At 37.3% G+C, this 15720-nt stretch overlaps 1 protein-coding gene and 1 pseudogene across 1 annotated transcript; both read right to left on the reverse strand.

Annotated features, from left to right (window-relative positions):
• Positions 1–823: 823 nt before the first annotated feature.
• LOC120293876 lies at positions 824–2519 on the reverse strand (annotated as a pseudogene).
• On the reverse strand, positions 2419–13392 carry LOC120293877 (TMV resistance protein N-like). Its single transcript, XM_039313657.1, has 7 exons — positions 12861–13392; positions 11210–12320; positions 10843–11121; positions 5985–6186; positions 3644–3937; positions 3434–3494; positions 2419–2711 (listed from the first exon to the last, which is right to left on the reverse strand). Exons 1-7 carry the CDS (start codon positions 13331–13333, stop codon positions 2630–2632), a joined length of 2502 nt encoding a protein of 833 aa, XP_039169591.1. The 5' UTR covers positions 13334–13392; the 3' UTR covers positions 2419–2629.
• Between the last annotated feature and the right edge of the window lie 2328 nt (positions 13393–15720).

Consider the following 15720-nt stretch of genomic DNA (forward strand, 5'->3'; position numbering starts at 1 on the left):
AATTAGTTCTGCCAATTTTCATTGAGTAGGTAAAGAACCAAACTTCCGCAGTTCTGTTTGTATCGTGGTTCGTGGCATTGCTTTGCCAGAAGAAACGATCACTGGTTTGGTATGTAAATTGACCAAATCTCTTTGAAGAGCACATTAAGTTGCATCACTGTGTCCCTACAAATTTGTGATCGCAGGGTGCGCTCTTTTTTACTTCCATGTAACAGTCAAAAAGTGAAGCTCAAAGAAATGTTGCTTCGCCGAATGTTGCTACCCCCATATAAATTTAGGTTTGGCTACAGTTGGCTTCGTTTACTATCTTACTCAAAACCTCACTAATGACGTTAAGAAATAAAATTGAAATGAACTTGCAGATGTCTTTCGAGTCATCATCTCAATGGATCCTTAACCAACCAAAATTATAGACATGAACCAAATAAGCTTTCATTCTGTGTTAGCACAAAAAAGGGCAATACGTACACTCTCACTTTCAGGGACTTCTCAACAGATTACGATCGTTAACTATGGACAAGAAAAAATGATGAATTTATCTTTGTAGTTGCCCTAGAAGGAAGATAAGAATTCTTTGCTGGCTGCTGCTTGTTAGGCTCTCAGGCATTTGCTTATCATGGTCAAACAAAAAATCATTCACGATGATGAAAGCAGAGCAGCTCGCGCAACAAACTCAAAAAGAGTGTCTTCATATCTTAATGTAAGGAAAACTAATGCAGCTATGCCGCACTGCAACTTTTGTAGAGATCAACTTGAATCCTAAGCCCGTGAACATATTGTAGAGAACATGTTCAGATGACAATAGTTGATCATCGCCGTAAAATCAACTAGAGACTTCACTGGAGTTTCTCTTGCCCGGGCCTAGCAAATCATCACAGTCGCGTTGCTCACAAAGGCACTCAGAGGATTTGCATAGAAGTAATCCTCCTCCTTGGGCTTATCGACAATAACTCTACGATGATTTGGCTTTCCCATCTTCTCATGTGCCAGATGTACAGCAACTTCAAAATCATTCTGTGAAAGTGTCCCATTTTGATACAAATCCAGTAACACCACAAGCTTTTTACGATCTAAGAGAACGGTTCTCTTAAATCCAAGATATCTGCAGAAAAATGTCACAGTTTGCACACAGCCTTTTGAAAGAAAATTGGATAGGCCTAATTTATTTGTCTTGTTCTTCCAAGGAAATAATGGAAGAACATCAATCAAGTCAACAGCTTACCTGCGGTGACCTTCCACAAGTTTTGTCATATTTCCATCATATGTGGGGATGAAAGTATTGCTGGCTATTGATACCATAAAATCTAGAGCCTCCATTTGTGACAGTGATTATGGAACTGCTGCAACTCCTTTGGATCCAGCAGCATCTCCTTTTTAACCTGATATAAAAGTAAAATCTGTGAAAAAGATAGAAAAACTAAGTGTCAAATTACATGGAGATGGACTCATCCCAGTGCCAATTGCAAAGCATCAATGGATGTTCTAATACACACTCCAAGCATTAGCAGCCGCTAAAGCATCCTTTTATATACACTGTCTACCATTCTTGTATCATTTTTACATACGCCCTCAAGGTGAAGATGGAACTTTTTAACATTCTCCATTACGATTTTCACCTTCAGAGAGTTCAACACCGCTAGCACCAGAAGATGTTGGTCACTGAATTAGAAATATAACAGCACGTTAATATGTTAACTCACAATCCGTGGAAATGCAGCCCTCAATGTGGCTAATCTCCGTTCGCTGCCATAGATTTCTCCAGATGCGATGTAAATCTGAGTGTCTTTGTCAAAACCTAGTGCCTGTAAAACTAATGATGTCTCTTCCGGAGTCAGAGGACACAGACCTTGTGATCTCCTTTCCTCAGAAACAATCTCTTTCTCCCTCCACCAGGGAATGCATGCTTGAATGAAAAGCACAATTCATGTGGCCACACATTTTACATATGAGAAGCGAGAAAAACAGATAAATTGATGAAATAAAAGGATGAAATACATCTAATGCCACATTCCTCGTATTCAATCAAGCTTACTTTTGCCAGGTGCGACACCTAGAGCTTCAGAGCTAAAGCCACAGGATTTGACTAAAATGTAGCATAGGCCATGGAATATATTAGAGTTCCATCTCAGGGTAAAGTCACATGAACTTAAAGACTTAAAAAACATATCCCTTCCTAGAGTGAAATATCAGATAAGTACAGAGAAATGTACAAAAACTTCGTCGACTTTCCCTTAAATACAATGTGCATCTCTAGTTAAACTAGATTTTACACCTTCGTTCAAGAACCTATAATTTGCACCTTGAGGTTTCAAAAGGCTCATGATTTTTCCTTGAGGCATAAGTAGCACAACATCAGCTGATTAAGTTAAATGAAAATTATTCCAATGGCAAACAATAAAGCAAGCACATGTCAAGACAAACCTCATTCGCTTGAGCTCTTCAGCTTCTTCTGCTGTACAACCTTGGGTGCATCCAGAGAAAGCCAACATATCCATCTTGTATCTCAGATGCAAAGCCATGAAAGGCCCCTTATCTCGAAGGAGGTGGACTAATTTGTTCCCCAGAGCCTCGATCTGAGGAGTATATTTTAAAGCCTGAAAGTTGACTCGACATCTGAGCCTCTAAAGATCTAGTGAAATTCCATTGTTTTCCAAACGAGCATCTGTCTTATTGAAATGTACCACCTTATGCTTGCTAAATAGTGGCAAAATCTGCATGGCATAGGCAAAGATATTACCCAGGGAACATATATGTAAACGGCATAAAACTACATTAAAGCACTACAACTGCCAAGTTCTCTGTATGCAGAACGGCATGCCATGCAGGACAAATATCTCAGATTTAAATTGTGATCAATGGATAAATCACAACCAGACAAAAAGGCCAGATACATGGCCAACTGAATCTCCATCAGCTTAAAGCTAAGTGGAAAAAAAGTCAATATAAGCATGCTATCATTACACTACAATCTAAAGCAACCAAATTTAAAGAAGAAGGAGAAAGGATGCAGGCCATTAGGAAACAGAGATGCAAATGCACAACCAATTGAAGGCCATGCCCTGCCCAGATGAAGACTTACACAAATGGCCAACTGATTCACGCACTTAGGTAGCACCTTGCCCTACCTTAGGCCTTTTATAATGGGTCAAAAGACGATGCATATGCACAAGCACAGGTAAATGAGATAGAATTGAGACATGTACAGAAAAACATGGTTGGATTCGACTGAAAATGGGATCCAAGTTTCAACCATGACAGCATATACCAATTACCAGAAAATCAATTTCTGGAATCGAAAACAACTTTTCGCACAAGCCACAGCCTCCGCTTTGATAACGCCAGATAAATCTAGTTCAGTTCTAGTAGATAACCAGCAAAGCTCACAATCAACCTAGCCTTCAAAATGCATCGGCGATTATACTCCAGTAGTAACCTTTTGACAGCGAGAGGTCCGAGAAGGAGCAACAGCAAAGGAGAACCGTGATACATGGAACCTGTGGAAGGGATCAAAGCATCAAACAGCAACACACAGAGATCGAACGGAGCCGAACCTACGTAGGAGACATCACCTACTGCTTCAACCAGTAGCCTTTGCCAACTGCAGGCGGCACAAACAAGAAAAACCAGAAATCGGAAAATGAACCTCCAAGATTTCTAGGAAGGAGGGGGCGGGGCATCGGGGATCGGGAATCGATCGACGGAGCAAAGACAGGCGGCGTTACGGCGGCGAATGCTGGTGAGAGGGGTGGCGACCTCGGGGCGGGTGGACAGGCGGAGGTTCTAAGGAGGTAGACGAGGGCGAGCCGGAACGCGACCAACGCGACGAGCCATATCCAGAACCCCGAGCGCGCGCGCTTCTGCTTCTTCGTCTCCGTCTTCTGCTTCGTCGCTGTCGCCGGCGCCGTCGAGCTCGTCGTTTCGCTGGAAGAGAGCACGACTTTGCGGAGGAGAGAGAGAGAGCAGAGCGGACGTCGCGAGAGGGAGGCGGAGGAGCGTCGGCGGCGTCGGCGTCGGCGTCGGCGTCGGGTGGGGGCGATGGAAGCAACCAGCGGAGGCGGAGGGGAGAGAGACAGAGAGGAGAGAGAGGAGAACGGGGAGAGAGACGGACTAGGTCCTCCCGCGCGAGAGGCGCGAAGAAAGAGACTCGGAAGAAAGAAGAAGCCCTCAGTCAGTCAGTCCGAAATTTTTTCAAAATGGCGCCTGACACGAGGACACGTGTCGTCCTCCGAGCGCCTTCTTGCTTGCCAGGAGAGACGTGACAAAATAGCCTCATCGTACCTCTTATTTTCCCCCTCGTCATCCAAGTAAAGCTTGTACTTTTTGTTCCCCAGGCTGCGCGGGTCTCCAGGTAGAAAGAGTCAGGACAAAGAGTCTCTCGTCGTCTCATTGCTATCCCTCCATCATACCCGTAAGAACTCGGTGGAGAATCTAGATCAAATTCGATCAGTCTGTTTTCGAGCATATGTGAACTCTCTTGCAAATTTTTTAGTTGATCCATTTCGATTGGGTTGTCTCCATACACATGTGAACTCTCGACTTCTGGATCTATTGAGTCATGACCAACCTCGTAGAGAAAAAGTTTGGATCAATTAACTTATTGTCTCGGAGCGTAACTTTTAAATCGTCCTCTAATTGCTTGCATATTATTCGAAAATCCCCACTTTTTCATGCCCCGACCCCGCTCGGACTCTTGCTCTCTAATTTAAGGTTGAATTGTGCATAACTCCCATCAATTTGATCAAAATGGACTGCTCCCCATAAGTCAGATGATGGAAAATAGTTTATGATGATGTCACCTGGATCCAATCTGTAGACCCCTATTCCGCCGAAAGCTTTGCCATTACAATTTTGGATAACGGGAACCGGGCAATGATTGCCTTCATTGTTACATACGCCACATGAAATCAATCCAAGAAATTTGTCATATAAATCCTTTGAAGCCATGAAAGATACAAAACCATCTTCAACTGGTTGAAGCCATTTTGGCATCTCTCCTTTAGGGAGAACAAAAGTAGTGTGAGGAAAATTCTGTTACAAAAAAAGACCGTTAGAAAGCACCATAGAAGAATTCAATTTGAGTTTAGTAAGTAATCCTAGTGAATAAAGAGTTCCGTAAATGAGGAGGGATCCATTGATCCCAGCTTGCGTTAAGATAGAAGTCTCATGTGATAAAAATCATTCCCATAAAAACTATGCTAGCCACCTTCACTACGTAAATATTAGTGTAGGATCACTTTATATTCATTTGGTTTTCTCAAACCTCTGATTTTGCATTTTCAGCTATTGCAATATAAAAGCACAGATTGTTTTGAACATATATGTGTGTGCACGAGAGAGAATCTGACCCTGGCAATTGAAGCAGTGTCAACCACGGTCAATCCTCGATGGACCCACTGATCAGTGAAGTTAAATGTCCATTTGTTTGTAGAGATTCGCACCCATTCGCGAGCAGTAAATTTAAAAATGGCGGAAGCTTGGGAATCTCTTGTAATTGATGGCAATAATTAATTGACAATTCAGACAAATGATCACGCTTACTAATGGATATAGGGAGACTAGTAATATTGTTCCCCGACAGAATTAACTTTTCCAACAAGGGAAAACAAGAAAGATCCTCAAGAAACTCTACTTGAATAGATTACAATTGAGAAGGTCTAAGACTTTTAAATTTGAAAGTCCAACCTTCATGCACGGATTAGCTGAATCCGTGAGGTTTGGAAACACGATTGGGCCAAAAGCAGATTTGAAGTATCGAAGTTTTTGTAACTTGTAAATATTAGATGGAATGCTTACCGAGTTTTTGCAAATATCTAAGAGCATTGCCTCTAGAGAGACAAGATTTTCTATTGATGTAGGAAGTTCTTTAATAGCGGTATGTAGTATGGAAAGTTTTCAGGCATCGAGTTCATGTGGGATATCGGAAATCTTTCAAATTTTGAGCAAACAGAAAAGTTGAGATCTCGAAGATTTTTTGACTTGAGCACGTTTGGAAAACACAAGTTCAGGGCACCATTTAAAATGCAAGATTTGGAGCTTGTCATGATTTGCAATTGACTCGTGGGCTTCTACCAAGTTTTTGCAATTCCAGAGTTTCAATTCTTTGAGATTTGGAGCACATGAGAGGTTGGGCGTAATAACGAGCGACTTGCAGTCACTCAATTCAATGTACATCAATTGCTTGAAGTCCTGCAAAAACAACAAAACCAACTACCATAAACATTTTGAAAGGGAAAATAGGGTATCCTTATAACGCCGTTGCCACTTCTAAGAATTTTCATCCTTAGGCCACAATTCTCTTCATGTGGATGGAACCAAGAATCATCGTTAGATTAGGCAACTTGGAACCTACTATTTAGGGTTCTAAGTAAATTTCTAAACCTACTAATAACTTTTAATCCAACGTTACTATATATTTATAGTATTGAGAAATTACTAAACCCTTAGAAACTTTACCGGTAAATACAAATTTTATGTGTCTACAGTAAAGCTCACATTCACGAACGAGTTTTACCTAATGATTTAGTTTTTATAATCACATTAGCGAATAAGAGATAACCCTTATCATTTCATTTTTAGATATTATTTTAAATAGTTATATAATATATACAAAATACACAATATTAAAAGAAATCACAAATAAATTTTTAGCCAATCATCAAAACAGTTAGGCATAACATGATAGACCAGTAAAAGATATATCATGATTATTAGAAAATCACTCGTCGGTTTTACAAACAATGGGATGCTATATATCAAACAAAAACTAATCCTAGCAAGTAATAACATCGTACCATTTAATGTTTGATGCAGTAAATATGACATGATTCTTTTCATATATATTTTCAGACAATTACATTTCGTATTTAAGAATTGCACGTTACCAAACATGGAAAAAAGACAATTCCTGTTACATTTCGTATTAAGGGCTAGTTAGTTTAAATTTCTAAATTACTCCGATATTGTCAAAGACAATTCCTGTTACTTTATAGTTGATGGAGATAATTTATATCACCTTATAATTGGTGAGAACAAATATTGAATTATTAAGGATTGTCAAATTTTTTTGAATGAATTAGTTATAATTTATATCACCTTATAATTGGTGACAATTCCTAGTGGCATGCCCCTACGGGATCACTTATATCGAATTACTTGTACATGCACTACTAGCAAGATGTTTAATAAATATTTAATTACGGGTACTTAGAAATGCTACTCCTTCAGAACTGATTTGAGCAAATAATGATGTATTTTTTACAGCACGGTGCAGGACAAATGCCGCCCTTTACAACATACATTGGAAAGCCTACATGACTTGGAGACTACGTGGCCTCTAAGGTTATTTTGAAAGTGAGATATTATGATCAATATATCTGACCAACCACATTTAAATTAAATGCTGACCATTTAACAAGCTATTCCTTGGGCGTTTTACTTTTGTATATATGTCAACGGGTTAATTCGTCATGTTTTTGTTTCCCTTTATTTGACCATTATACAATTATTTTTTGTATATAAAAATGTTTATATGTAAACTAGTGACATAGTTAGAATTAGGCGAAATAGTTTATACTAGCATATTTGCATTTTGAATTTCTTCCCTAGGTAGATTTGATTTTGAAATAAAACTACATGAATAGTTTGAGATATTAGGTTTAGAAAGTATCTATCCTTCTATATATAATAAAAACCTTCTACTTGTGAGGGATTTTAACCTCTTTTTCATTCCTTCCATCCATGATCTTCAGTTGCTCATTTTACAAATATAATATCCATGGACAAATGCACGAAATCGGTTATTTTATTTTATCTCTCACATATTTCAATATATTAAAAATTGAATTTAATCATGATTCAATGGCCTTCATAAGACAAATTTTTTATTTCTGCATATAATGATAGAATTTGTTTGTATCGTGCATTTTACCCGCAAAATGTTTTCATTGCGGATTTCTTATAAAGATGTTTCACTTAATTTTTCAATGCCAATTATGCTGCACGTTATTTCCAACACAAGTAGTTAACGAGATTCTACAAGAAAATAGAGTAGTGGTTTCTAAAACAGAGGAACACCATTTCCTTAGGGATACTAGTGCATACAGCACACAAACGCCCATACAAATGAAGTAGATAATAAAAAGGTCTACGTAGATAAATGCTCACCTTACTAATTGACAATGTGGACAAACGATCACGCTTGATGGATGTGGAAAGGCTAGTAATATTGTTCCCGACAGAATTAAGATTTTCAACAAGGGAAACAAGAAAGATCCTCAAGAAACTCTACTTGGGATAGATTACAATTTAAAAGGTCTGACACATTTGAATTTGGAAGTCCGATCTTCATGCATGGATCAGCTGAATTCCAAAGGTTTGGAAACACGATTTGGCAGAGAAAAGATTTGAAATTTTGAAGTTTTTGTAACTTGTAATTGTTAGATGGACGACTTATAGAGTTTTTGCCCATGTCTAAATGTATCTTCTCTAGAGAGACAAGATTTTTTATTGATGTAGGAAGTTCTTTTAAAGCGGTATGTCGTATGGAAAGTTCTTTCAGGCCTCTAAGTTCATCTGGAATATCAGGGAATCTTTCCAATTTTGGGCAATCGGAAAGTTTGAGATCTCGAAGATTTTTTGACTTGAGCACATTCGGAAAAACATAAAGTTTAGGGCACCATTTAAAATGCAAGACCCGGAGCTTGTCATGATATGCAATCGACTTGTGGGCTTCTACCAAGTTTTTGCAATTCCGAAGTTTCAATTCTTCGAGATTTGGAGTACATGAGATGTTGGGTGTACTAACGAGCGACTCGCAATCACGCAATTCAATGTACCTCAATTGTTGAAAGTCCTGCAAAAACAACAAAACCAACTACCATAAACATTCTAAAAGGGAAAGAAGGGTATTTGAATAATGCCTTTGCCACTTTTAATGATTTCCATCCTTAGGCCACGATTCTCTTCATGATAAAGGAGGCAAGGAGCATCGTTAGATTAGGCAACTTGAAACCTACTATATAGGGTTCTAAGTAAATTTCCTTAGCCTATGAATAACTTTTCATTCAAAGTTACCATATATTTAGTATTGAGAAATTACTAAACCCTTTGAAACTTTACTGGCAAATACAAATTTTTATGTATATATAGTAAAGCTTACATGAGATTGAGTCATATGGCACGCTCACAAGTGAGTTCTACCTAGCAATTTAGTTTTTATGATCACATTGCGAATAAGAGACAACTCTTATCATTTTATTTTTAGATATTATTTTAAAGAGTTATATAATATATAATACACAATTTTAAAAAAGATTTCTATTAAATTATTCTAGACAATCATTAAAACAGTTAGATATAACATGATACTCCATACTTGACCAATAAAAGATATATCATGATTACTAGAAAATTAAACGTCGGCTTTACAAACAAAGAAATACTATATATCAAACAAAAAATAATTCTAGCAAATAATAAAATCATACCACGTGATGTTTCGATACATTAAATATGATACAATTTTTTTTTCATATGTACTTTAGATACTTATGTTTGGTATCTAAGAATTGTGTGTTAACAAATATGGACAAATAAATAAATTAAGGGCTCGTTAGTTTAAATTTCTAAATTACTCAGATATGATTAAAGACAATTCTATTACTTTATAGTTGATGGAGATAATTTATATCACCTCATAATTGGTGAGAACAAATATTTAATTATTAAGGATTGCCAAAAGTTTTTGAATGAATTAGTTATAATTTATAACACCTTATAATTGGTGACAATTCCTGGTGGCATGCCCTTACGAGATCACTTGTATGGAATTAGTTGTACATGCATTACTAGCAAGATGTCTAATTAAAATTTAATTACGTGTGCTTAGAAATGCTGCTTCTTCAGAACTGATTTGAGTAATTAATGATGCCTTTTTTACAGCATGGTGCTAGACAAATCCCACCCTTTACGACATATATTGGATAAGCCTCCACTACGTGGCCTTTCAGGTTATTTGAACATGACATACTGTGATTGATGTATCTGACCAACCACATCTAAATCAAATGCTTGACAATTCCACGAAATATTCCTTCGGTGTTTTCACTTTTATATATATGTCAACGGGTTGGTTTGTCATGTTTTAATTTCCTTTTATTTGATCATTAGACAATTCTTTTTGAATATAAAAGAGTTTATATGTAAACTAGTGACATGGTTAGAATTAGGTGAAACAGCTTATACTAGCATTTTTGCATTTTGAATTTCTTCCCTGGGTAGATTTGATTTTGAAATAGAAGTACATGGATAGTTAGATATATTGGGTTTAGAAATATTTGAGCTTCATCTACACACACACACACAATTATATAATGTAATAATAACCTTCTACTTGTGAAGGATTTGAACCTTATTTTTATTCCTTCCATTCATGATCCTCAATTGCTTATTTTACAAATATAATACCCATGGACAAACACATGAAATCAGTTGTTTTATTTTATCTCTCACATATTTCAATATATTAAAATTTGAATTTACTCATGATGCACTGACCTTCTTTAAAAAAAAATAGAGAATTCCTTTTGTATTTTGTATTTTATTATCAAAATGTTTCCATTGGAGATTTCTAATAAAGTTGTTTCACTTAATTTTTCAAATGCCAGATTGTTGCACGTTATTCCTAACGCAAATAGTTAACGTCATCTGAAAGAAAATAAAGAAGTGGTTTCCAAAACAGAGGAATGCCATTTCCTTATGAATGCTAGAACAGAAAACACGCATATGGCCATACCAATGAAGTAGGATATAAAAAGGTTTATGTAGATAAATGCTCATGCTCACCTTAAATTGTTTTACGATTTCTGTGATACTGCCTTTCCTCATATAAAGATTGACTAATTTCTTTGGACCTGATGAAAATTTTGGATTCCAGGGATCACATCCAGTGCAATCCATCCATCTTAGCGCATTCAGAAGACATATAGGGCCGTGGAAAGAATTACGCACATTGGATAGGATGAGCAATCTCAACTTTCTCATTTTTGTAAAAGCATTAGGATGAATACTTAGCTTTTTCAGTTTGGGTGGCTCCAACACAATGGCTTTTACAACACAATCTCCCTGTACATACAAAAATATTTAAGTTATGCATATCAAGTAATTGGAGTCAAAGATAAGGAGTAGATTTGATCATATTTGCAAGTCTCACCATGTCGCTTGACAAAACATTGGCAACATCATCATATCGCCATAATCTGCTGTGTCTCCAGGGATCATGGCGACATCCCTGTCTCACAATATCCTTACCCATTGATTGAATCAGGTCATGCATTTGTAGTCGTCCATCCCACTCATTTTTTATCAAGGACCTCTCAATGAGAATTTTTAATCCTATTTCTGCCTCAAGATCGCAACTATTGAGGACTTTCTTTACGTACTCACTATTCCTCCTCTTAAAGAAGCATGCAATGTCAAGAAAAATCTCTTTTTCATTTTCCTCTAGTCCATCATAGCTTATTTTGAGCACATCATTGATTTTACTATTAGGAACTGTAGAAAGTTTCCTTAATGTACTCTCCCATTCATCTTCTCTTCTACCACATAAGAAGGAACCTAGCACCTCAAGTGCTAAAGGAAGGCCTCCAGCATGATTCAAAACGCTATCCACCAAATCTCTCTTGATTTCTAATTTTTGGTGTGTCGGAAAAGCATAATTGCTAAGCATCTTACAAGCTTCTTTGTCATTCAATGCTCTAACTTTATATACACGATCTTGATCTATCCCATGAGAAGTTAGCAAATGTTTATCTCGTGTAGTAACAATGATCCTACTTCCATTACCAAACCACTTGCCTTCTCCTGCCAAAGCATCTAATTGGTGTTGGTCATCCACATCATCAAGGATGAGGAGAACTTTTTTGTGACGAAGCCTATGTTGTATTAGATTAATACCGGTATTGACACAGGACACTTTTAATCCTTGTTGCAGTGATAAAATCTCAAATAGTAATTTTTCTTGCAACGGAACTAAATCCTTGGAATCTTTTGAAGCTTCACGAATATTTGCCAAAAGACATGAACCATCAAATTGACTAAAAATGGTATTGTAAAGAGCTCTTACTAAAGTTGACTTCCCTATGCCTCCCTGTCCCCATAATCCCACCATGACAACATCATCATCAGATCCAAGCTTTAACATTGATTTCAATTCAACCACTCGAGAATTAATCCCAACTGGATGCTTAGCAACATGCATAGGTGGTCGGGCTAGGTGAGTGGAGGTTTCGTTCACAATACTTTGTATAAGCTGTGATTCATCTCTGACAAAAACGAAAAAGAAGTTGTAACATTATTTTAACAATTTGATTAAGCAAATCACGGGCAATCACCAACCAAATGACAAAATGGTGCGTCAAATTTTCACAAAATCATAGAAAAACCAAAATGTACTCCCACGCAATCGAATTAGAATTCCAGGAGCTCCACACCAATCAGTTCAAGCTTCAACTTTTAGTCATCCAAGTGCTTCGTGTTCTTTTAATTTATGCACGATAATTTACTTCTTTTATTTTTTGACTGCAATGGGGTTTATTTAAACAGTTGATCAAGCTTTTCAAGACTCTGAACCATGCTCAAAATTTTTTGAAACTATTGAGGACCCCGAACCACAGTGTCATTACCTTAGAAATGGGGTAAGAGTAATAACGCCACTAACATCTTATCCATGGGTCGATCAAGTTTTTTAACATTTAATACTTACAGTCAAGTGTGTGTCGAATATATATTTATATTTTCATAGTCTTTATACTCATTTGTAAACATAAGTTTCTTACACAAAATATAAATTCCATTCAACTTACTCATCATTGAAATGCCACCCAGATAAGCTACCGGCGTCAAAAAGAGCTTTCTTCCATTTTCTCACTTCCTCCGAATCCTTCCCGAATTTGGACTCATGCTTAGCCAGAGCTCTCCCATAACTCTCTCTCCCCCCTCTCACTTCTTTTGGGTCCACTTTGTAAAACACCGGTAGAACAATGAGGTCCCTTTGCTCCTTGCACTCCATAATCTTCACCACCTCTTCCAAGCACCATTTTGAGGAAGCATAATCCTCTGAAAAAACGATGATTGCGATGTGCGATTGCTCAATGGCCTTCATGAGTACCGGCGATATTTGGTCACCCTTCCTCAGTTCCTCACTATCCTCGAAAGTGTTTATTCCATTATGAACTAACGCTTTGTACAGATGACTGAGGAAGTTCTTACGTACATCTGTGCCTCTGAAACTCAAGAAGACATCGTGAATCCTTTTGCGTTTCATTGAGGAAGCCATTGTATGATGGAGTTCAACAATGAGCAACAACTACTAGCTTAAGATTTGGTAGAATGTAATGTTTTCAGGTACTTCGTTCACCACTTGGTCTTCTTGTTGATTTATTCTTGTAGCAAACGACAAAGATGCACGACTTTTTTTAGTACTTTGGCAAATGATGTGCTTGAGGATGGACCAAGACATTTAAAGGTGTGAACACATGGACTTTTTTTCATAAAGGACTGCCTGCCACTGCATTATTCGGATTATCTTATTGACTCAAGCTTCCCTGTGGCCGACAAAATCATTGCACAGATTGAGAAACAACTCTAGGGGATGGGTTCTCGTAATCTAGGTCATAGGCTCACCCATGACTTTGGTGGTCTTCCTCGAAATTTCATCCCCAACTTCTGAGTAACAGTTTTTTCCCTTGCTATATGATAATAACACATAAGTACTCAAGAAATACATAATTACCCGCACAATCAAGTGTACCGGCAAAAAATAATAACATGTCTATTACTAATAGTAGAACTTTGGAAAAGCATGGTGCTTAAAAATGAACCAAGATATCTAATTAGTGTGAACACATGGATTCTTGTGATCTGGTTGTAGGCTTAATAATTAGATGAACTTCGTTGGCTTCCTCGAAATTGCATCCCCAACCTCTGAGTGGCTTCTTCTTTACTAACCAATAAGTTAACACGACTTCTCAAACGAAATATAATAAATATGACCACAATTCATTCCCTCAATCCAATAATCACAACATTCTTCACTAAAGTCCAAATAATCCATTTTTCGAAGTTTTATACCTCCAACCTTGCATTGATGCATAAATTTTTGCTTGGAGACTTGTCATTTATTTTGTGAGAAAATTAAGAATTGAGCTCGTTGATAGCAATATTATTGGATCCTTAAACAAAATCATTTGCTTAGCTTAATCCCACACTCGCATCTTTCATTGTATTTCTCTTCATTCAGACCATAGACACATCTATGTTTAGGCACAATGCATGTAAATTAATCAAGGCTTGTCTGCGTCCGACATGCGAGACGAACTAAAATTGACAACTTCAAAATCGTGGTAGTTATTGGACACAACTCCAAGATGGTGGAATTGGTCCTAACCCCTTACTGTAGAGTTGGATATGATTCGGACAAGGTGGATCACAACGCCATGAACTGTGGAAGTTTGGATCAAAGACCTTCAAGATGAGGATTAGATGAGTCGAGACCGGCCAAGAGAGGGGACTGTTACAGTAAAAGACACTCATAGATGGACCCTCGGTTGATGGCCAAAAACAAAGAGCAAACCATATGATCTGGAATTTCAAAAGATTGATTCGGTCAAGTGAGCTGGCCAGGGATGAGATAAGAGGAGGGACACTGGAAGCGGGTCATTTGGCGATTGATTAAGGAAAATCTGTCCGTGAGCTTTGGAGACAGAATGAGAAAAGGATTCGGTGGTTATTTTTTTTTTTTTTTAAAGAGATAAATGCGAGAGATGGGGCCCTTTGAAAAAGTAGAACCTATCGTGAGCTTCAAGTGCAGGATGGCTTTCGGTGATGCAGAAAGAGAATTGAGCGTGAGTTGGAAAGTGATGGAAAACCGGAATCGGACAAGATTCGAAAGCGGTGAGTGGAAGAAAAAGCTGGAGAGTCAAAAAGGTGTAGGATTCGGTGATCTTGAGAAAGAACAAGAAGCCAGCGACGCACGCAAGGGGACTACAATTCACGCACCCTGCTAATCCGCTTATCATGGTAAAGCCTGCTGATTCCTTCTCTTTCTTGTTCATGTTTTCATTTGATCAGAACCAAATTCCATGTTCGCCACTCTTGCTATTTATTTGCAGAGTCCCAAAGCCATGAATGTGTGAATACTAAGGTGTTCGTGTAAAGTAGCACGAGTTCGGAATTTCCATGATGGTTTCTAAATTCCACGATTCATTTTCCACTATATTTTGATCCGACATTCATTATGTGTTAAACCTTTTAATAACAAACATTTTATTGCACCATTTACAATTATCTAGATATATATTGAAAAATCAAAACATAGAAATTACATATTGAACTTAAATCACACAAGTTCATGCTATGGTATAGAATTTACCATCATATCAAATTTCTTAAAAATCATTTCAACATCTTTCTTATGTGTTATAGTATCTGTACTCTTTGTCGTAGGATTTGTCTTTAAAATATTAGTGTTTGTGAGGGATTTGCAGTCTTAAAAAATGAAGCAATATGTATTCCCATGTTGCACGTGATCAAGCAAACAAGTTGTGTTCAAGCCTTGTGAAAATTTTACGCTTTAGGCATATTAAAAATATATGATATAATAAAAAATTTCTGTAAATCTCATTAATGTTGTATTTGTATGTGGTGAATAAATAGTTTATATTT

Source organism: Eucalyptus grandis, chromosome 5 (genome assembly GCF_016545825.1).
Source record: "Eucalyptus grandis isolate ANBG69807.140 chromosome 5, ASM1654582v1, whole genome shotgun sequence".
Lineage (NCBI taxonomy): Eukaryota > Viridiplantae > Streptophyta > Magnoliopsida > Myrtales > Myrtaceae > Eucalyptus > Eucalyptus grandis.